Below are 22,496 nucleotides of genomic sequence, written 5' to 3' on the forward strand. Positions count from 1 at the left end.
CCCGAGAAAGAAACGGAAAGCGCTGCAAGGATGAGGAACGCGCCCCTTGGCTCTTCCCCGCCCGGAGAAGGGGCCGCCAAGAGCAGAGGCAGAGCCGATCCCGAAAGCGCTTGGGGAGGGACCGAGGGAAACAGAAGGGAAAGGCTTCGGGAAGGAACCGCAAAAGAGGGTAGCAGCCAGCTGGGGGATGCTGAGTCAGCGTCGGCAGCTGCAGAGTGGGGAAGGCCGGGGGGCTGGGGCTGGGGCTGGGGGGGGGGTGGAGGGCCCTCACTGGGGTCCTGCCGCAGAGTCCGCCCCCCATACCAGCCATGTTCTGCAGGGGAGCTGATCGCCGTCTCCTGGAGATCCGTTGTAACCTCAGATCTCCAGCCGCAACCTGGAGGTTGGCAACCCTCACCAAGTTCCTCATCCAGCAGGGGCCTGCCGTGCTTAAGGCTTGTTGGGAGTGAGTGGGCAGACTTTCTGTTGGTGCAGTTTGGGAGTTTGTCATAAAAAAAGCAGTTATTAAATGATAATGAGACCAAACAAGGCAATTATATACTGTTTATTATAAGAAGACTTGCTAGTAAACCGGATAGGCAAAACAATTAAAACACCTAGCCCCTTCAGGAGCTCCACCCCTTAGCTGTGACATGGTGAAGATTCCAGGTGGATCTCCCTCTCTGCCTAGAGCAGATCTCTTCTCAAACAAAGGGAGCAAGGAGAATTCTTCTCTTCCTGCTAAAGTGGCATTCTTGGTAAACAAGGATTAGGCAACGGCCCCTAAACAAATCTGCGTATCTATAAACAGACCACGTGACCCACAATTCTCCCATCAAATCGTTTCCCTGTTTCTCCAAACAGACTCAAATGGGCTGCAATAAAAGCAGGAGAAAACCACCTAAAACAAAAATTTTAAAACCAATAAAACACTTCCACAAAATTTGAGGCCAGTGGCTCCTTTAAGACCAACAAGAGTTTATTCAGACCAATCAATAAAACAATAAGCATTGTGCCGCCCCCCCCCCCAACTCCCCGCCTCAAGAAAGACCCCACAAGGCTGAAGCCAGTTCCTGGGTATTAAATTCCCACATATTGACGCTAATTTAAAAGCTTTGCAAAACAAGGCCTGGATCCCACATTCCATATCCCCCCCCCCAAGACATATCCCCCCCCAACATTTCCTGCCCCCCCCCCCAAGACAAGGGCACTGGCAGAGACAGGTAGCCCAAGCCACGTTTTGGGGTGCAGGGCTTTCCAATGAACCTCACTATCTGGGATGGGATCATGCATCAGGGGCGAGGACGTGGGAACCGGGTACCCAAGTCAGCCTCCAAATTCCCTTCTTCACACCAACCCCCTGAGGCTGTCCTGGGCTGGGGCCTGGGGCCTGGGGTGGGCCGGCCTTGAGCCAAACACCAGGGGCAGGTTTTGCAACCAGGGGAAACCCCAGAGCGGAAATTTCAACAGAGCTGCTTGCTCCTCTTCCTGCTCAGCAGCTTCCCTTTTTGGCAGGCCCAGGGCAGACGCAGGCCTCTCCTAGCCTCCCTGGAAGCAGATCACGATGCCCCGAGGGAGCCTGCCTGTGGTGACCCTGGTGCTCACTCTTTGGTTGGGGCGAGTCGGGGGCACCAACCCTGGCTTTGTGGGCAGGATCACCAGCCAAGGCTTGGATTACGGTAGGAGTCCTGATTCTGCTCCGTGACCCCACCAGCAGCCAGTGAACTGCACGGCTAGCGGCTTCTCTGGAGAGGATCACGAGCACTTTGCTAAACCTGAGTTGCTGCAACCCGGGTCTTGCAAGCCAAGCAGACCGGAAGACTCCTCGTCTGGGGTCTAAACAGGGGTCCCTAAGGTGGAGCGTTTGGAAGGGTGGGCTAACAAAACATTATTCTGATATATTATTATTATCTTCTTACACAGTGGGCTTTTGTCCAGCTGGGCTTCTGGGTGGGTTGACTGGGAAGTGGTTTTTTGTTTTAAGAAATCGTTGTTTTGGTACCTGCAAAGATCTTCCGCGTGTCCCTGACGGGTGGATCTGCCTCCTGCAGCAGCTCCCACCACAGGGTGGCGGAGTCCTTAAGCTGCCTGCAGGCTCAAAAAGTTTGGGGACCGCTGGGCTAAAGACACAGCTGTAGCTTTGATTGCAGGGGGGGAGGGTCAGGGGGGTACTTGTTCCCCTCCCCCATGCCCATCTCTGATGCCCCTGCCTTTTCTCTTTGCTTCCCCTTCAGCTCGCCAGGAGGCCGTGGCGGCCTTGCAGAAAGAGCTGGCCGAGATCCAACTGCCTGATTTCTCGGGTTCCTTCAAAGTCAAATATTTTGGCAATATAGATTACAAATTCTACAGGTGAGGCTGTTGCTGAGGACAAGCAGGATAGTTTGGATCAGGGTATTTTCTCCTTTTTGTTTTGGACTTAATCAAACCGCATCGTTAGAGCAATTAAGACAAATGACACCCCTGCTGTGCAGGACCGCTTTACTTTCTGCAGGACATGCAGGGCTGAATTGTTTGGCCTGAGCTGCCCTTCGAAGGGTAACTGCATGTTGGAAGAGTGGGATGGGGATGGCTATGGTTGGTGTAGTGGTTAGGAGTGCGGACTTCTAATCTGGCATGCCGGGTTCGATTCCCCGCTCCCCCACATGCAGCCAGCTGGGTGACCTTGGGCTCGCCACGGCACTGATAAAACTGCTCTGACCAAGCAGGAATCTCAGGGCTCTCTCAGCCTCACCCACCTCACAGGGTGTCTGTTGTGGGGAGAGGAATGGGAAGGCGACTGTAAGCCGCTTTGAGCCTCCTTTGGGTAGAGAAAAGCGGCATACAAGAACCAACTCTTCTTCTTCTTCAGCGATATCAGGGCTCTCTCAGCCTCACCCACCCCACAGGGTGTCTGTTGTGGGGAGAGGAATGGGAAGGCGAATGGAAGCCGCTTTGAGACTCCTTCGGGTAGGGAAAAGCGGCATATAAGAACCAACTCTTCTTCTTCTATGTATTTTAGTCTTTAAAGTCGCTATTTTGTTTGTTATTCGTTCGCCTGTTGCCTTTTACCTTAATGATTTTAATGCTGTGAGTCACCCCCAGACCTTTTGGATGAGGGGCAACTCAAAGAGCTAATAAGTGAATAGAAATAACCAAAGACTCAGAACGGGGTTCCTGCAGACTCCAGACCGGTTTTCTACCTGAGCACACCTTGCTGGTCACACCTGGAGCAGTGAGCAGCATTTGCTTAAGCAAGGCGGGGGCCGAAGCCCAGGAGCATCTTTCAGAGCAGCAGATGCTCCCCAGAGGGAGAGGCCCCCCCAGTAGGCACCCCCCCCTTCCAGCTATGGCCTGTCTGCTTCTCTGCCAGACCTCAAACTGATCTCCCCCTCCCCTTCCTCCAAGCTCTGCTGGGGTGTCAAGAGAGCCACATTGGGGGATCTGCCTCTGAGCCAGGAGGGTCACTTGAGCAAACCCCCCCCCAGGCCCTTTGGAGCCCTGAAGGGTGGAAATACCCGGAAATGTGGGGAGTGGATCCTGGGGAGGGAGGGAGGGAGGGATTTGGGGAGGGGAGTGGGCTAAAACGCCACAGCCTCTAGCCTCCCAATGGCTCTTTCTTATCTGCAGATCAGTCGTAAAAATCAGGAGGTTTCCAGGCCCTGTGTGGAGGTTGGCAACTTAGCCACGTTGCTGCTGTCATTCTCTCTCACACTTTTTAAAAATTAAATGACTCCTCCTGCCTGCTGTACACGGACTTCCTTTCTGAGTGTGTGGCTCCGCCTCCTGTGGCGGCCATTTTGTGGTTGCACCCACCCCTCCTGCCTGAACTCCAAGAGGTGCCCACACCTCAAAGCAGGTTGGGGACCCCTGCTCTGGCAAGAAGGGGGGCTTCGGGCAGCAGAATGGCCCCTAGTAAGCAGCCCCCCCGAAATCTACAATCCGGCGTGCAAAAGGTGCTCAAGCCCCCCTTCAGAGAAGGTCAGTGGGCCCCCGCCAGAGTTAGGGCTTCTCTGGCCCTGGCCCCGCTTGGCCCCTGCAAGCTGCCTTTGCTCCCCAACCGCTGCCCCCCTTCTCTTTTCCCTGCGAAGTCTGCGGATCCAGTCCTTCCAGCTGCCGAGCTCCACGATTGCGCCCATCCCGAAGGCGGGCCTCCAAGTCTCCGTCACCAACGCCTTCGCCCAGCTCTCCGGGGAGTGGAAGGTCAAGAAGAAGAGGCTGCTGTAAGTCTGCGTTCGCTTTCTGTCCTGGGAGGGTGGGGAGGCAGACTCTGTGCTGGGAATCATAGAATCATAGAGTTGGAAGGGGCCACACAGACCATCTAGTCCAAGCCCCTGCTCAACGCAGGATTAGCCCTAAGCATCCTAAAGCATCCAAGAAAAGTGTGTATCCAACCTTTGCTTGAAGACTGCCAGTGAGGGGGAGCTCACCACCTCCTTAGGCAGCCTATTCCACTGCTGAACTACTCTGACTGTGAAAAACCTTTTCCTGACATCTAGCCTATATCGTTGTACTTGGAGTTTAAACCCATAAGCATCATGGCTGTGAGATTCTGGGGTCTGTCGGGGTCGTGATGCACTGGTGTGCCTGCAGGACTCTTGATGGATGTGCTTTGATTTAAGACCATGAAAATATTGGAGAACTGTGACCTTTCTGTGTCATGAATTGGCAGGCGATGCTATGTTTCCTCATGTGTTTGGGCTTTAAAAAAAATCCGAAGGGACCTCACTGAGGTTCATCCATCTGGCAGTGCCAGACATCAGTCTTGGAATGTGCAAACGAAAAATCAGGCCTCTGAGCTTTGGGGCACGTGCAAAATGTGTTCCCATCATTCCCTCCCCCCCTCAAGTAGCTACATCCTGCTGTTGAACAGCTGGACATAGAGCAGAGGTCACCAGGAAGCAGTGTGTGTGTGTGTGTGGGGGGGGATAGTTGTGAATTCATTCATTACGTGTGGGGGTGGACTAGATGATCCTTGTGGTCCCTTCCAGTTCTCTGTTTTTATGTTTCTATCTGGAATAAGGAGAAGCATGTGACTCCCTGGTGGGTGATCTTGTGCCCCTCCATTATGTTGGAATATGCAAGACCTGTAGTGTGCATGATTCAGTAGCAGATGAGGAATTTTTAAATCCTTGAGGGGGGAGGTGCCATAAAGATAATCTAGTCCAACCCTCTGCTCAAGGCAGGATCAGCTTCAGGCATCCATGAACGTCCCACAGGGGGCATCAGAGGAGATGTGTAATGAGCGTATTCAGCTCAGGATCTTCCTGTTTTTTTTTTCAAGTAATCTTCTGCGTCCTGATTGGCTCGACTGGAGACTTCCTGCTCCTCTGAGCGCACTTCCTCCCTGCTTGCCTCCCGTAGAACAACACAGTCAGTTAGACTGTTAGGATTCTCTCTCTCTCCTCTCTTTCTCTACAAAGTTGTTGCGGGAGCTAAGCTGCTTTGCATATTTAAATTGCTTTGCCCCACGGTGTTTCCGAACAGAAGTGACCATGGCTCATTTGACCTGAAGATCGAGGGTCTCTCCATCTCGGTGGGCTTGCAGCTGGGCAACGATCCGGCCGGGAGGCTCACTGCCGCCACCTCTGCTTGCAGCACCCACATCTCTAACGTCCGCGTGCAGATCCACGGCAAATGGAGGTCAGTTCACCAACTTGGTCCTACCGTGTATAGCCCAAGTTAGCCTGAATTTCGGAGATCTCAGAAGCTAAGCAGGGTCGGCCCTGGTTGGTTCTTGGACGGGAGACCACGGAGGGTGTCTGGGCCATTCCTGGGACTTTTTGCATGCCAAGCAGAAGCTCTCCCACTGAGCCAGGGACCCTTCAGCAGCAGGCAGTGGTAAGCCGCTTCTGCCCATCTCTGCCCTGCCCTGGATGGCTCAGGCCAGCCGGATCTCATCACATCCCAGAAGCTAAGCAGGGCCGGCACTGGTTAGTAGTAGTTGGATGGGAGACCACTTTGTCTTGAAGATCTCCAGGGCCTCCATGGGCTGGCTACAGCTTTCCGTCACCTCCACACCCCTCTGGCTCACGGGAGAGACCCCCTTCCCCCCACCCCCCATGCAACATGCAATGTTCCCTTTCTTTCCCCAGCTGGTTGTACAACCTCTTTGACAGTCAGATTGAGTCTGCCTTAAAGTCGACCATGGAAGACAAGGTAGGGGGCTCAAATGGTCCTCTTATAGCAAGACAGACCACTGTTCTCTCTTAGGGTTGCCCACTGTAGGTTCAGTCATTCCTGGAGATTTCGGGATGGAGCCTGGGGAAGCCAGGGACTTCATGGGGGGGGGCACTGCCACAGAATCCACCCCCCAAAGCAGCCATTTTCTCCAAGGGTGGAGAAGGGGAGAAAGCCGGCTGATAGTTGGCAGAGTTTAAATAAGCAACGTGCTGGCCGCTAAAAGAAGAAATAGTTTTATTGAGAAGGGAGGGGAGAGAGAGAGAGAGAGTCCTAACTGACTAGCTGTTCTTCCGGAGGCAATCAGGGAGGACAAGAGCAGGAAGACTCCAGTTGAGCCAAACATGACCCAGGAGGAGATTACGTGAAAAATACCAGGGAGCTCCTAATCTGAATATGCAAACTGCACATCTCCCCACGATGCCCCTTGATGGATATGCTGTTGAATGATGCAGAGTTTTGCCTCAGTGGGCCCCCTTCAGCCCCCATCCTGGATCTTGGCCCAGGGCCCCAGAATCTCTACAACGCCCCTGTGCAACAGCCCCCCCCCCCCAGTCCTTCAGGGTTCCCCCTGAACTGACCGAGCCGTTCTTCTTTTGACTTGCTGTTTGTTCACTGCTCAAGTTGGAGAAAGGTGCTTTGCCAGCTCGCAAAACAAACCATGATCCCCGTCAGTCAGAAATCTGAAGAGAGATGTGTGCTTCTGGGGCAGAGACGCCTGCCCCTCCTTGGACAGGCCTTTCTCTAACGAGGGGGGCCGCCTCCCGCAGTGCCGCCTTTTGCTCCTCGGAAGAGCCGGCTGGCACGGCACCTGTGCCCGGACATGTAGACAGCCTGTTCGCGATAATTGCTCCATGGCTCCCTGGCTCCAGCAGCCCGGTCGGAGGGCGCAGGAAGGGCCGGAGAGAACGGCAGGCTCCCGAAAAGGAAACGGACAGCGCAGGAAAGCCGCTTGCAGGCCCAAGGCTGGGTTGGGCACCATCTAGTGGACAGCCAGGGCCTGCAGAGTGAAGCAAGCCAGGGAGACGGTGGGCCAGGCGTGGGCAGGAGGGGCTGTCCGAGTCGTGGTTCCAGATGGTTGCTCTTCCCTGGGGGGGGGCGGATCTCAGAAGGGCCTCGCTGGCTCCCATCAGTCGGGCACTCAAAGCCCAGCTGGATCTCATCCAGGAGGCCCACTGGAGTGGGTTGCTTTGCCCTGGGAGGGGACCTCTGTTCTGCCAGGGAGACGGACGTTCCCCCACAGGGCCTCTCTGCTGTCTCCCCAGGTCTGCGAAGTGGTGTCCAGCTCCGTCAGCTCCCGACTGCAGCCCTATCTGCAGACTCTGCCGGGTAAGGGGGATCCCAGGCAGGGGCAGGAACAAGTCGGGGGTCAGGCAGGAGGGCCGGGACTCCACCCCGTGCCCCAGGGTTAGTGCTAGGGTTAGGGAGAAGGGGAGGACAGTGTCCCTTGTGGCCTTCCACCGGGGGAGAGGAGCATCTTGGCTCTTGGCGCTGGGATTGTTGTGGGGAAGCCCTCTTTTAACCTCCTTCCCAGCCAGGATACTGAGGTCCTCTTTCATATCACCAGAGCTAGCAGAGTTCTTGGGAGGGCGTCAAGGAAATGCAGAGAAAACTGTCTTTGGGGGTCAAAGCCACCTGTTGCCTCCTCTTAAGATGGGCTCTTCCCCTCCCCTCTCTTCCCCACCCTTGTCTTCTCCTCCTGCTCCCTTCCCACCAGTCCCCTCTCTTCTCTTCTCCTCTCCTTCCTCCTTGGATCACTTCTTGCTTCCTTTCAACAAAGTACGAGTTTCTCTTGAAATTATCCTAAGGGCCAAACAATACATAGTATGACCGCTTGGCCACCTTGAGGGTCGACTTTGGCTTTTTAGAGCCACCCTCTGAAGCCACCTGGGGAATGCAAGAGCCGCACAATCATATCTGGGGACATTCTGAAGCTGTGAGCTTAGAGCACAGGCTGGGATCCTGAACTCATGTTAGAGATTGGCTGGTTCCCAAGTTCTAACCAATCGGTGGACAGGATCTATAACGGACCAACCGCGTGCCTTGTTGGGAGTCTGAAGAATGTAAATGAGTTTCCCAGTTTTGCTTGTCTGTGTTCAGTGTTGAATGTTTCGGAGCGGAAGGGTCTGTGTCTTCACTGACCCCACGGATTTCACACACCCCACCAGAAGAGGTTCTTCCCTTGACTTCTTCTTCTGTCTTGCAGTCACAGCAAAGATCGACGAGGTGTCCGGGATTGATTACTCCCTGGTTGGCCCTCCCGTTGCCACAAGTGATTCCCTGGATCTGGCCCTGAAGGTAGGGAAAGAGGAGAAGGCCTCCTTTTCCTCTTGAGTAGCCTCCCCGGGGCACTTCTTGATGAGTTGCCTTCACCTTACCCTTCCTGCCCACCTTTCCTTACCCTTCCTGCCCACCTTTCCTTACCCTTCCTGCCCACCTTTCCTTATCCTTCCTGCCCACCCACTCGCCATCTTCCAAAGCTCATAAGACCAGCATTTCTGGCAGATGATTATCTAGCCTCTGCTTAAAAACTTCCAAAGATGGAGAACCCACCACCTCCCAAGGAAGTCTGTTCCACTGAGAAACCGCTCTGACTGTCAGGACCTTCTTCCGGATGTTGAGACGGAATTTCTTTTGCATTCATTTCATCCCATTGATTCTGCCCCTCCGGGGCAAGAGAGAACAATTCTGCTCCATCCTCCGTATGGCACCCTTTTAAATGCTTGAAGATGGTTATCAGATCCCCTCTCAGTCACCTCCTCTCCAGGCTAAACAGACTAAGCTCCCCCAAGCTTTCTTCATATGTCTTGGTCTCCAAACCCTTATTTATTTTATTTTATTTATTTATTTAGATTTATATACCGCCCTCCCCGAAGGCTCAGGGCGGTTTACATTAAAACTAATCAATGATACATGAAACAGTATCGTTTCACCCTCTTTGTTGCCCTCCTCTAGACACACTTCTGTTTCTCTACATCAGGGCGTTCCTTTTTGCCAAGTATCTCAACCTGTGTCTTTATTGCCGATTCTGTCCTCTGTCCATGCAGTCGGTTACCTTAGCAGTCTAGATCAGAATTATCACAGTTAGTTGTGGGGGACTTTCTGCTCTGCTCGATCTCTGTGACCGCGCTGTCTCTAGTCCGTGGAATGTGGCTAGCAGAAAAACACCATCAGGGTCTCTTTGCACCCCAAAGAACCAGCAGGGGGAGCAGGGCAGGCTAAGGATTAAACCACAGCAGAAGTCACCCGACTTTAGTCTTAGCAAGGATTGATTGGGAAGAAGCATCGCTATACTTCACAATAAAGAAGCTTTCCTACAAGGACCAGCCCTGGTGAGTGCTTGGATGGGAGACCACCTAGGAAATACAAGGTTGAGGCTGAGAGAGCGCTGATATCCCTGCTCGGTCGGAACAGTTTTATCAGTGCTGTGGCGAGCCCAAGGTCACCCAGCTGGCTGCATGTGGGGGAGCGCAGAATCAAACCCAGCATGCCAGATTAGAAGTCCGCACTCCTAACCACTACACCAAACTGGCCCTCCGCCAACTAGGAAGTCCCGGCAGGCACAGAGGCAGGCAAGGGCAAACCACATCTGCTTGTTTCCTGCCCTGTAAGCCCCTGAAGGGTTGCCCTAGGCCACTGGCATTCTACCACCATGAGCATCTTAAAAGGCCAGCGAGATTCTGGGGGCGCAAGCTGTTGAGAGTCAAACCTCCCTTCCCTAGTTGGGGCAGGGGAGCGGGGAGAGATTGTCGCTTTCAAAACTTCCTGATGAAGAATAGGTGGAAGAGTTGGGAAGGAACCCTCAATGAAAACTGGCCAATCTTTCTGCCTACAGGCTCGAATGTTTAATGTGTTGCTGAATGTGTGGGAAATCCATCTCTCGTTTCAGGACTGCCCGGCTGGAAGGCCCGAACACAGGGGCTCCCGAGTCCCCTCCCCTCACTCTCCCGGGTCTCTTTCTGCTTCCTTTCCCACCAGGGTGAAGTCTTCTCCCTCGCCCATCGCTCTGCCGCTCCCTTCCCACCACCCGCCTTGCTGTTCCCCTCGGATCATGACCGCATGCTTTACTTTGGCGTCTCCAGTTACTTGTTCAACACAGCCGGTTACGTTTACTACCAAGCGGGAGCTCTGACCTACGATGTCACGGATGACATGGTGAGGAGGAGAACTGGCTGAAGCTCCAAGGCCCCCCCCCCCCCTGGATTCAAGCAGGAGACTTCTCCCCTCCCTCCAGAATTGTCCTGGTCTTCCCTTACAACCCCCTCCCCCTTGGGGTATAAAAGCGTTTGCTGTCCAGTCTTGCATGTCCTTTTCGGTGAGTTCACCAAAGCTCATCCAGCCCTTGGCCAAAGTGCCTGGCATGTGGGCCATCCATCACCTTCAAAGGGAACCCCCTCCCCCCCCACACCCCCATGGTGGACAGCGGGACATATTTAGACTCTGTGCAGCTGACTGCTGAGTCCTGGCTTTCCAAGCGGCTTCAGGGCTGGTTACAGCTAAGGCTGCTGGCGGAGAATCCCAGGGGCCGATCCCAGTCCTCCCCAGTGGCCCCCTCTGTTGTCCGGTCTCCGAATGCCTCTTTCTCCCCCCGCAGGTCCCGAAGGAGTCCAAGATCCGTCTGAACACCTCCTCCTTCGGATCCTTGGTGCCCCAGGTGAGTCTCTCGTGGCACCGCACGGCGTCCTGGAATAATCTGCTCCGGGCTGTGAACAGAGCTTTGTGAGACACACAAGCAAGGGCAAAGATTGCCAAACCGGCAAAAGGAGGGCCAGATTCAAGGGCTCCCGGGAGGCTCTTTCAGAAAGCCAGGGGCCGGCCCCTTGGGGCCTCAGGGACTGGCTCTGGGGCTCTGGGGTGTGGCTGGGGAGTGCCTTCCTAGGGGCAGGGCTGCAGGGAGGGGGCCAGGCCTCAGGGGATTCAGGGAGCCAGGGCCCCCAAGCACAGACCACGTTCCTCGCCCCCAAGAGACCACCTCTCCAGGAGAAGGATGTGAAGCAGTGGTCTGAACGGGCTGATCTCGCTCTCTGCCCCCCAGATTGAAAAACTGTACCCCAACATGCTCATGAAGCTGAAGGTCTCGCTGTCGTCGGCACCGTCTCTGGCCATTGCCCCCGAAAGCCTGTCTCTGGCCCCAACGGCTGTTGTCCAGGCCTTTGCAATCCTTCCCAACTCCTCTCTGGCTCCCCTCTTTGTCCTGGACGTGGTAAGTTGGCCCACCACACAAGCGGCCAAAATAATCGGTAATCAGCTGCGATGCCCAAGTGGAGCCTCCCTGCGCAGAGGCACCCTACCTCGGAATGCCAGGGGTTTGTGGGAAGCCTCCGGGAATGGCTCGGGCCAGGGTTGAAAGGCCCTCTCGGCAATAGGCCAGGAACCACCCGGACGCTTGCAGCTTGAGAGTAGATGGGCCACTGGCCTGATCTGGCAGGGCTGTTCGTGCAGGACAGTGGGAGATCCCCAAATGATCCTCCAGCGTTTTCTGTAAAAGGGGGGGGGGGATCTTTCAGCAGGACCCAGATTTAGGAGGAGACTCGGCTGCTGGACTCAGCTGGTTGGACTCAGCTGCTGCTTCCATTTTTCTGGGTTACTTTTTCATTTCTTCTTTTGCATGGTGGAAAAAAACCTTTGCAGTTGGCAAACGGGTAGTACTCAAACTGCAGCCCTCCAGATGTCCATGGGCTATAATTCCCATGAGCCCCTGCCAGCATTTGCTGGCAGGGGCTCATGGGAATTGTAGTCCATGGACATCTGGAGGGCCGCAGTTTGACCACCCCCGTGGAATAGCTGCCAGCTGGCCACAGGCACATCTGGACGGATTTCGAAAGAGGTTTGCCCTGCTTACAAACCCCTCCCAACTGGTCTCTCTTGGATTCCCAGTTGGGCACCATCTCAGCCACCGTGGGGATGAAGTCGGACAGGATTGTCGGGTCCCTGAAGGTGGGCAGGTGAGTGTCTCAGCATCGGCACGCCCAAATGTCCCCCTTTTGTGCCTTCTTGGGGACCCCGGCTGTATCTCCCGGCCTCCCTGGAAGGAGCCGCTGGAATGCTTGGAGGAGGAGGGCCGGGACCTCCGGCTGTGGGGCCTGGGGCTGGCCACACGGTGGCGGCTTCCTAACACACAAAACAAAGAACTCTTACTCTGCCCTGCCGGACAGGCCTCACGCGCCCTCTTTTCCCTGCATTAGGCTGCAGCTGTCCTTGAAGCACTCCGACGTGGGACCATTCTCAGTAAGGCTTCCTCAGTTCCCCAAAATGCTCGCTCCCGTGGCCTTGAGGGACACCCAAGCATGGCAGCAGCAAAGGGGGGCGGGGATGCCCAGTTCTCAGAATGGAGATATCTGGGAGCCAGCTGGATGTCGGGGTTGGCAGCTTCTAACCTGGCGAGTCGGGTTTGATTCCCCGCTCCTCCTCCACATGCAGCCAGCTGGGGGACCTTGGGCTCATCACAGCCCTGATAGTGCTGTTCTCACAGAGCAGTTCTGTCAGGGCTCTCTCAGCCCCACCTCCCTGACAGGGTGTCTGTTGTGGGGAGAGGAAGGGAAGGCAGTTGGAAGCCGCTTTGAGACTCCTTTGAGCAGGGAGAAACAGGGTATAAAAACCAACCCTTCTTCTTCTTCCCTACCTTTGGCTCTTTCCTCTGAGCGTTGAGTTGCATGGCTCAAGCTAGCCTGATCTCTATCCTATCAGGTCCTTGCTTAGGACTTAGATGGGAGACCCCCAAGGGAGCCCAGGGGTGCCATGCAGGGGCAGGCAATGGCCCACCACCTCTGCTCACTCATCCCTGGCCTTGAAAGCCCTGTGGGGACGCCACAAGCTGGCTCAACCCCGTAGCCCTTTCTGCCACCGGATACTGGGGGGGGGGGGGATTCCCTCTCTCCCGTTGCTCTCCCAGTCCTGCTGGGGTGGGGGTGGGAAGTTTTCTTCCCTTGGCCGGAGTCACCCCGCAAGCCGATCTCAGTGTGCCGGCAAAGGCAGGCCGGGGGTCCTCCCGGCATGGGGATTCCTCCTTCAGAGCAAGGGAGCGGCCGAAGCCCCTGATGCAGTGGATCCGCCCCGATCCGCCTCTTCTTCCTCTCCAGGTGCAGTTGTTGCAGGCCGTCGTGAACTTCTTTGCCGCCAGCGTCCTGGTCCCGCAAATGAACGGTGAGGACGGCCTTCCCTTGCTGGCTTTCCCACGCCCACCCTTTCCCCCGCCCATTTCACCCACGGGGCCACTGAGGCAGAGGAGGAGCTCTTCCCCACGGCAACGAGGCTTCCCTTTGGACGGCGGGGCAGGGAAGGGACGGTGGGACTTGCAGGTGAAGCCCTGCAGCTTCTCCCCGTCTCCATGCTGGGCAGGTGTAGCTAGGTAGGAAGCCCCCGGAAATAACTGATCACGTGCAAGCCGCTAGAAGAGCAGAAACTGGAGGGGGCAGAGCCGGCACCTCCGCCTGGCCAGCCTGAGGGGCTCTTGTGCTTCTCTGCCTCTCCGTGGAGCAAGGAGGGAGAAGGAAATCTGTGCGCCAGAGTTGTGTGATGTCTTTCGACAAGTGGGTGGAAGCAGCAGGCAGCATATCGAGAGCCGCATTGTTGGGAAACAGGATACAGATTTCCTGCCCTCTCTGTTGCTGACTTCCCTCCGTGATTTCCACAACGTTGTGTCTTCCAGCGCGACTGGAACAGGGCTTTCCTCTCCCGCTGCCGGCTCACCTGCAGCTGTCCAACCCTGTCCTCCAGCCACGGCAGGTAGGTGACCCACGGCAGGCAAGAGGGGCAGGTGGCAAGGGAGCGGGAGGGGATGGGAGGGGGGCCTCCAAGGAGCCCAGGAGAAGTCCCCCAAGGGAGGCAGAGGATGGTCCCCGTTGCAGTGGCCCTCCGGTGGCCCAGCCCTCAGCAGTCGGAAAGGCGAGTCCCAGGGCCCTTCGGCATACTGCAAAAGATGGTGGGAGGAAAGCCCCCCTTGCCCTCTGGGCCACAGCCGGAGCCTCGGACTGGAGCAGGGGGCCTGACGCAGCGGGTGGCCGTGTCACACTCTCCGTCGCCCTCAGCCCCGAGAGCCAGGTTTCCTTCCAGCTTTGGTATCAGCTGTGTGCCTCTGGACACCCACAGAGAGGCCTGGCCCCAATAGCTGGCAGTACCCAGGCAGTACTCTCCAGCTTCCTTGCCAACATCTACTCAGGGCACCTCTTCCTGGCTTTTACTCTTGGCATGACTCTGCTCTGGCTAAAAGGTCTCTCCCATCCCCTCCTGCCTGGTCCTTCTAACTGGAGATGCTGCCGGGGATTGAACCTGGGACCTTCTGCATGCCCAGCAGAGGCTCTGCCCCTGAGCCAGGGTCTCAGGCCAAGGTCTTTCCCATCCCCTCCTGCCTGCTCCCTTTAACTGGAGATGCTGCCGGGGATTGAACCGGGGACCTCCTGCCTGCCAAGCAGGGGCTCTGCCCCTGAGCCAGGGTCTCAGGCCAAGGCCTTTCCCATCCCCTCCTGCCTGCTCCCTTTAACTGGAGATGCTGCCGGGGATTGAACCGGGGACCTCCTGCCTGCCAAGCAGGGGCTCTGCCCCTGAGCCAGGGTCTCAGGCCAAGGCCTTTCCCATCCCCTCCTGCCCGATCCTTTAACTGGAGATGCTGCCGGGGATTGAACCTGGGACCTCCTGCCTGCCAAGCAGAGGCTCTGCCACTGAGCCAGGGTCTCAGGCCAAGGTCTTTCCCATCCCCTCCTGCCTGGTCCTTTTCACAGGAGATGCTGGGGATTGAACCTGGGACCTCCTGCCTGCCAAGCAGAGGCTCTGCCACTGAGCCAGGGTCTCAGGCCAAGGTCTTTCCCATCCCCTCCTGCCCGATCCTTTAACTGGAGATGCTGCCGGGGATTGAACCTGGGACCTCCTGCCTGCCAAGCAGAGGCTCTGCCACTGAGCCAGGGTCTCAGGCCAAGGTCTTTCCCATCCCCTCCTGCCCGATCCTTTAACTGGAGATGCTGCCGGGGATTGAACCGGGGACCTCCTGCCTGCCAAGCAGAGGCTGTGCCACTGAGCCAGGGTCTCAGGTCAAGGTCTTTCCCATCCCCTCCTGCCTGGTCCTTTTCACAGGAGATGCCGGGGATTGAACCTGGGACCTTCTGCCTGCCAAGCAGAGGCTCTGCCACTGAGTCAGGGTCTCAGGTCAAGGTCTTTCCCATCCCCTCCTGCCTGGTCCTTTTCACAGGAGATGCCGGGGATTGAACCTGGGACCTTCTGCCTGCCAAGCAGAGGCTCTGCCACTGAGCCAGGGTCTCAGGTCAAGGTCTTTCCCATCCCCTCCTGCCTGGTCCTTTCAACTGGAGATGCCGGGGATTGAACCGGGGACCTTCTGCCTGCCAAGCAGAGGCTCTGCCACTGAGCCAGGGTCTCAGGCCAAGGTCTTTCCCATCCCCTCCTGCCTGCTCCCTTTAACTGGAGATGCTGCCGGGGATTGAACCTGGGACCTTCTGCCTGCCAAGCAGGGGCTCTGCCACTGAGCCAGGGTCGCAGGCCAAGGTCTTTCCCATCCCCTCCTGCCTGCTCCCTTTAACTGGAGATGCTGCCGGCGATTGAACCTGGGACCTTCTGCCTGCCAAGCAGGGGCTCTGCCACTGAGCCACGGTCTCAGGTCAAGGTCTTTCCCATCCCCTCCTGCCTGCTCCCTTTAACTGGAGATGCTGCCGGGGATTGAACCGGGGACCTTCTGCCTGCCAAGCAAGGGCTCTGCCACTGAGCCAGGGTCTCAGGCCAAGGTCTTTCCCATCCCCTCCTGCCTGCTCCCTTTAACTGGAGATGCTGCCGGGGATTGAACCGGGGACCTTCTGCCTGCCAAGCAGGGGCTCTGCCACTGAGCCAGGGTCTCAGGTCAAGGTCTTTCCCATCCCCTCCTGCCCGATCCTTTAACTGGAGATGCTGCCGGGGATTGGACCAGGGACCTTCTGCAGGCCAAGCAGGGGCTCTGCCACTGAGCCAGGGTCCCAGATCAAGGTCTCCCCCATCCCCTCCTGCCCGATCCTTTAACTGGAGATGCCAAGGATTGGACCAGGGACCTTCTGCAGGACAAGCAGAGGCTCTGCCCCTGAGCCAGGGTCCCAGATCAAGGTCTCTCCCATCCCCTCTTGCCCGATCCTTTAACTGGAGATGCCAAGGATTGGACCAGGGACCTTCTGCAGGACAAGCAGAGGCTCTGCCCCTGAGCCAGGGTCCCAGGTCAAGGTCTCTCCCATCCCCTCTTGCCCGATCCTTTAACTGGAGATGCCAAGGATTGGACCAGGGACCTTCTGCAGGACAAGCAGAGGCTCTGCCCCTGAGCCAGGGTCCCAGATCAAGGTCTCTCCCATCCCCTCTTGCCCGATCCTTTAACTGGAGATTCCAAGGATTGGACCAGGGACCTTCTGCAGGACAAGCAGAGGCTCTGCCCCTGAGCCAGGGTCCCAGATCAAGGTCTCTCCCATCCCCTCTTGCCCGATCCTTTAACTGGAGATGCCAAGGATTGGACCAGGGACCTTCTGCAGGACAAGCAGAGGCTCTGCCCCTGAGCCAGGGTCCCAGATCAAGGTCTCTCCCATCCCCTCTTTCCCGATCCTTTAACTGGAGATGCCAAGGATTGGACCAGGGACCTTCTGCAGGACAAGCAGAGGCTCTGCCCCTGAGCCAGGGTCCCAGATCAAGGTCTCTCCCATCCCCTCTTTCCCGATCCTTTAACTGGAGATGCCAAGGATTGGACCAGGGACCTTCTGCAGGACAAGCAGAGGCTCTGCCCCTGAGCCAGGGTCCCAGATCAAGGTCTCTCCCATCCCCTCCTGCCCGATCCTTTAACTGGAGATGCCAAGGATTGAACCTGGGACCTTCTGCAGGACAAGCAGAGGCTCTGCCCCTGAGCCAGGGTCCCAGATCAAGGTCTCTCCCATCCCCTCCTGCCCGATCCTTTAACTGGAGATGCCAAGGATTGAACCTGGGACCTTCTGCAGGACAAGCAGAGGCTCTGCCCCTGAGCCAGGGTCCCAGATCAAGGTCTCTCCCATCCCCTCCTGCCCGATCCTTTAACTGGAGTTGCCAAGGATTGAACCTGGGACCTTCTGCAGGACAAGCAGAGGCTCTGCCCCTGAGCCAGGGTCCCAGATCAAGATCTCTCCCATCCCCTCCTGCCCGATCCTTTAACTGGAGATGCCAAGGATTGAACCTGGGACCTTCTGCAGGACAAGCAGAGGCTCTGCCCCTGAGCCAGGGTCCCAGATCAAGATCTCTCCCATCCCCTCCTGCCCGATCCTTTAACTGGAGATGCCAAGGATTGAACCTGGGACCTTCTGCAGGACAAGCAGAGGCTCTGCCCCTGAGCCAGGGTCCCAGATCAAGATCTCTCCCATCCCCTCCTGCCCGATCCTTTAACTGGAGATGCCAAGGATTGAACCTGGGACCTTCTGCAGGACAAGCAGAGGCTCTGCCCCTGAGCCAGGGTCCCAGATCAAGGTCTCTCCCATCCCCTCCTGCCCGATCCTTTAACTGGAGATGCCAAGGATTGAACCTGGGACCTTCTGCAGGACAAGCAGAGGCTCTGCCCCTGAGCCAGGGTCCCAGATCAAGATCTCTCCCATCCCCTCTTGCCCGATCCTTTAACTGGAGATGCCAAGGATTGGACCAGGGACCTTCTGCCGGCCAAGCAGGGACTCTGCCCCTGAGCCACATAGGTCTTGAAAATGTCCCTTCTCTCCCGGGGACCCTGGAGAGCTGCTGCCGACCTGAGTCTGCCCTCGATGGGCAGAGGAGGTCTGATTCAGCTTCATGCTTGTTTATGCCTTTTGAATCTCTCCTCCCCAGAACTTTCTGCTCTTTGGGGCCGATGTTCGCTACGGTTAGCGAGGACGCCGAAGACAGCGAGAGGAGCCACGAAAACCAACGGAAGCCCATCCCTGCCTCCCCTTGTGCTGCTGGGCCAGCGGGGACGGTCCCTCTCCCAGGCGCCTTGATTCTAGCCAGCGGCCCTTCCTTACTCCTGCCCCTTTTCCACCTGGCTCGCCCCTGATCCGGAAAGCTGGGCATCGGGCACCAAAACACGCTTGCCAACTGAACCCAAGGGGCCTGGCAAGAACCTCCCCAACCGGATCGTGTCCCTGAGGCTGGGAACTGGCTGTTGTGGGGCTGAGCCCTTCGGTCCTGGCTGCCCCTGGGCTGTCCTCAAGCTGGCTGTATCAAGTCCAGCCCCAGCAGCCGGCAAAGGCAAGGTGAGAGACGCCTCCAGAGGAGACCCCCCCTCTCGTGAAATCCCTTTCTGCTCCTGCCACAGAAGCCTGAGGTCATCCAGAGGGTCACGCTGGGCCGTTGCCCTGGCTCGCTGGGCTGATATCAAGGGCATGGCGCAGGATTGGTCTGTCTGGCTCAGTGGACCCTCCATGTTTCAAGGCAGTGTCCTTAGAATCATAGAGTTGGAAGGGACCTCCAGGGTCATCTAGTCCAGCCCCCTGCAGAATGCAGGAACTCACAATGACCTGCCCACCCACAGTGACACCCAGATGAGGCCCCTTCTCCCAGCCAGAATCCCTGGCCAGTCTGTTGTCCTAAGATGATCAAGAGGGGGAAAGGACCCCTTGTGCACCAGGCCTTGAAATGGACTGGGTGACCTTTGGTCTGCTCCAGCTGAGCGAGAGGAGGGTTGCCAAGCTCCAGGCCAGGTCTGAAGATCTCTCAACATTGCAGCTGATCCCCAGAGAAAAGTTCCAGGGAGAAAGTGGGGCCTTGTTTGGTAAAGAAATAAACATGTAAAGAAATTATCCCCCACTGCAAGTGATCCCTCCCACAAAACCTGCCCTATGAAACCTCTGATGGGAAAGGCCAGGTCTGGTGGACAAAGGAGAAGACAAGAAGGCCCTCCAGGGGGCGGGAAGAAGGAATTGAGAGAGGAAGGGAGGGTAGCCGTGCCCCTTCTCTCTCCCGCTCAACGTCATTCCTTGTCTGTCTTCAGATTGCCTCTCCCTTCTTCTTGGAAGTTCCACCATCGGCCTCCCCTCACCCCCAGCTAGAGAAATGTAGTCAGGAACCTCCCCCTGTCTCTCCCCTTGCCTATCAAGTATGTTCATTCCTCAATAAAGCTTCATTGAGTCTTTAATCAGGTTGTGCACTGTTGCCGTGTTCATTACAGGGTACAGAGGAGAGCGACGAAGATGAAGAAGAAGAAGAAGAGTTGGTTCTTATATGCCGCTTTTCCCTACCCGAAGGAGGCTCAAAGCGGCTTACAGTCGCCTTCCCATTCCTCTCCCCACAACAGACACCCTGTGAGGTGGGTGAGGCTGAGAGAGCCCTGATATCATTGCCCGGTCAGAACAGTTTTATCAGTGCCGTGGCGAGCCCAAGGTCACCCAGCTGGTTGCATGTGGGGGAGCGGAGAATCGAACCTGGCATGCCAGATTAGAAGTCCACACTCCCAACCACTACACCAAACTGGCTCTCTAGATGATCTGGGGCCAAGGGACCAAGCCCTATGAAGATAGGTTGAGGGACTTGGGGATGTTCAGCCTGGAGAAAAAGAGGCTGAGAGGGGACATGATAGCCCTCTTTAAGTATTTGAAAGGTTGTCACTTGGAGGAGGGCAGGAGGCTGTTTCTGCTGGCTGCAGAGGAGAGGACACGCAGTAATGGGTTTAAACTTCAAGTACAACGATATAGGCTAGATATCAGGAAAAAGTTTTTCACAGTCAGAGTAGTTCAGCAGTGGAATAGGCTGCCTAAGGAGGTGGTGAGCTCCCCCTCACTGGCAGTCTTCAAGCAAAGGTTGGATACTCACTTTTCTTGGATGCTTTAGGATGCTTTGGGCTAATCCTGCGTTGAGCAAGGGGTTGGACTAGATGGCCTGTGTGGCCCCTTCCAACTCTATGATTCTATGATTCTATGATTACTTTGCCCTCATCGCTCACCGGTGGCATTGGGTGTCTGGCAACCCTACATTGTGCCGGTGTGTTGTGTGGTAGTTGAGAGTCTTGAACTAGGTTCTGGGAGACCCAAGGTTGAATCTCAGCACATGGCTGCGGAAACCCGCTGGGGGACCTTGAGCCAGGCAAAGGGTGCATCTGGGATATTTCACACGGGGTTCCCACCCTTTTTGAGCCTGTGGGCACCTTTGGGATGCTGGCACAGCTTGACGGGCACAGCCACCAACCGATGGCAGCAGCTGCCCTCTTTCGGGCCCCCGTCGACTTTCTCAATGACCCCCCCCCCCAGGCATTAGCATCAGAGCAGTTTATTGAGGGAGCGATATGAAGCTCATGAATCTTCCTGCTGAAACTGATTTGGTAGGCAATGCACTGATCAAAATAATGCCCTGAAGCCCCACCCACATCCGACAACAGGTGGGGTTCCCCAGTTCCCAGGAAAACAGTCGCAAACTACCCCTGTGCCCAGGTGCACACAACATCACCCTTGCAAGGCGGACTGGAGGCCAGCCACACAGATAATGTCCGAGTCCGCCCCTCCCTCAGTCCCTTCCTCCCAAGAGCAAATTGGCAATTGGACTACAGGAACAAGCCAGCAAGGCAAAGCAAGAGAAGCAGTTCCAATCAGTTAACTATCTCTAGCCGCTGAGAGGATGACAGTAAAGGTAAAGGTAAAGGTATCCCATGACTCGGTGCTTGCACAGGGGATACCTTTACCTTTACCTTTAAAGGTCTCCCCTGTGCAAGCACCGGGTCATGTCTGACCCTTGGGGTGACGCCCTCTAGCGTTTTCATGGCAGACTCAATATGGGGTGGTTTGCCAGTGCCTTCCCCAGTCATTACCGTTTACTCCCAAGCAAGCAAGCTGGGTCCTCATTTTACCGACCTCGGAAGGATGGAAGGCTGAGTCAACCTTGAGCCGGCTGCTGGGATTGAACTCCCAGCCTCATGGGAAGAGCTTTCAGACTGCATGTCTGCTGCCTTACCACTCTGTGCCACAAGAGGCTCTTGCACATGGAATAGGTAAAGGTCAAGGTATCCCCTGTGCAAGCCCTGGGTCATGTCTGACCCTTGGGGTGACGATCTCCAGCGTTTTCATGGCAGACTCAATACGGGGTGGTTTGCCAGTGCCTTCCCCAGTCATGACCGTTTACCCCCCAGCAAGCTGGGTACTCATTTGACCGACCTCGGAAGGATGGAAGGCTGAGTCAACCTTGAGCCGGCTGCTGGGATCGAACTCCCAGGCTCATGGGCAAAGCTTTCAGGCGGCTGCCTTACCACTCTGCGCCACAAGAGGCTCTTATGAGAGGACGACAAACAAGACACAAAAGGACAACACCAAACTATCTCAGCAGGAGACCGACGACCAGGCAGATCCTGGCCCCCTTCCGCCATCCTTGTGTGGGGGAGGCAGCTGCTGCCAAAGCGATGTTTCTAAAAATCTGCACAAGCCATCAACTCTCAGGTGGCCAACCAGAAGCCTTGCCTGGCCAAAGCCCGAAACAACCTCTCCCACGTTCCCAAAAACCCTTGGGGGGCACCAGGGAAAGTGTCAGGGGGCGCCACGTTGGGGGCCCCTGATCTGCTGAGCCAGGCGAGCGCCGGTTTTGCCCATGCGCCAAGCACTGAGGGCTGGCTCGTGAAGCAGCACCCGCCTTGAGCACAGCTCCGCTCGGAGACCCCCCTGCCTCCCTGACCGTCCGTCCAGCTGCGTGATTCCAGCAAGGCATCCATTTACAAGTCACAGGTAATTGGTCACTAATGCGCAGCCTTTGAAAGACGACTTGGCAGCAATTTAGGAAACTCGTTTTCTGTAATGGAACACCTGCTGCGGACACCGTTGAAATATGCGCTCCTCCGGAGGGGCTGGATATATTTGTGGCAGCTTCACAGATGCACCGATGGTGGGAACGAGGCTAAATCAAATCCAGGGGACCATCCATCACTCCTGGGGAGAAAGTGGGTTGTCCAAGATGCTCGCCCCCGGCCATCCCTCTTGATTTGGACAGCCGCACCATCCATCCCAATCCGGAGCCGAGTTCTAATCCCATCCATTCAGTTTTACAAGACTCTTGTTAAGGCAGCCCGAAGCAGACTCGCCTTGGTCTTGCAAATGACGCAGAGAGTGCTTGGTACTTCTCCGAAGTGATGCTTCCAAACGTTGGAAAGCGGGAGCCTCGAAGCAAAGCATTCTTTCACACACACACACACCGGTGCCTCTTCTGTCGGCTGACACCGGTGCAAGACCCAAGCACAACGCATGTTCATTCAGAAACACAGATTCTCTCCCAGAAGACTGGGGCCTGAGCATCGTTTTTCAAAAATGCCCTGTGTCTTCCAGGATACCTAATCGCTCTAGCAGGATGTTGTCTTGCTCTGCACTCCACATGGGCTTGGTTCATGGTACGTCATCAAAAGAGGCACTTGGTGACATTTGGGTAGTGAGAGCAAATTGGATTCTTGA

General features: G+C 56.2%; 1 protein-coding gene across 1 annotated transcript; it reads left to right on the forward strand.

Moving 5' to 3' along the window:
- The first annotated feature begins 1,464 nt into the window (after positions 1-1,464).
- LOC143836607 (bactericidal permeability-increasing protein-like) lies at positions 1,465-19,213 on the forward strand. Its single transcript, XM_077336094.1, has 15 exons — positions 1,465-1,658; positions 2,214-2,328; positions 4,047-4,178; positions 5,443-5,598; positions 6,051-6,114; positions 7,401-7,464; positions 8,342-8,433; positions 10,114-10,290; positions 10,730-10,789; positions 11,171-11,338; positions 12,013-12,080; positions 12,321-12,363; positions 13,215-13,278; positions 13,784-13,860; positions 17,929-19,213. The coding sequence occupies exons 1-15, from the start codon at positions 1,544-1,546 to the stop codon at positions 17,965-17,967; spliced, it is 1,434 nt and encodes a 477-aa protein (XP_077192209.1). The 5' UTR covers positions 1,465-1,543; the 3' UTR covers positions 17,968-19,213.
- The last annotated feature ends 3,283 nt before the right edge of the window (positions 19,214-22,496 follow it).

The sequence above is a fragment of the Paroedura picta genome, chromosome 4 (genome assembly GCF_049243985.1).
Source record: "Paroedura picta isolate Pp20150507F chromosome 4, Ppicta_v3.0, whole genome shotgun sequence".
Classification (NCBI taxonomy): Eukaryota; Metazoa; Chordata; class Lepidosauria; order Squamata; family Gekkonidae; genus Paroedura; species Paroedura picta.

Excerpts from the sequence above, each read along its gene's own strand:
- LOC143836607 (XM_077336094.1), top strand. The coding sequence starts at position 1,544 with ATGCCCCGAGGGAGCCTGCCTGTGGTGACCCTGGTGCTCACTCTTTGG. Across the intron at positions 10,790-11,170 it reads TCGGATCCTTGGTGCCCCAG|ATTGAAAAACTGTACCCCAA; the intron begins GTGAGTCTCTCG and ends TCTGCCCCCCAG. Across the intron at positions 13,861-17,928 it reads CTGTCCTCCAGCCACGGCAG|AACTTTCTGCTCTTTGGGGC; the intron begins GTAGGTGACCCA and ends TCTCCTCCCCAG.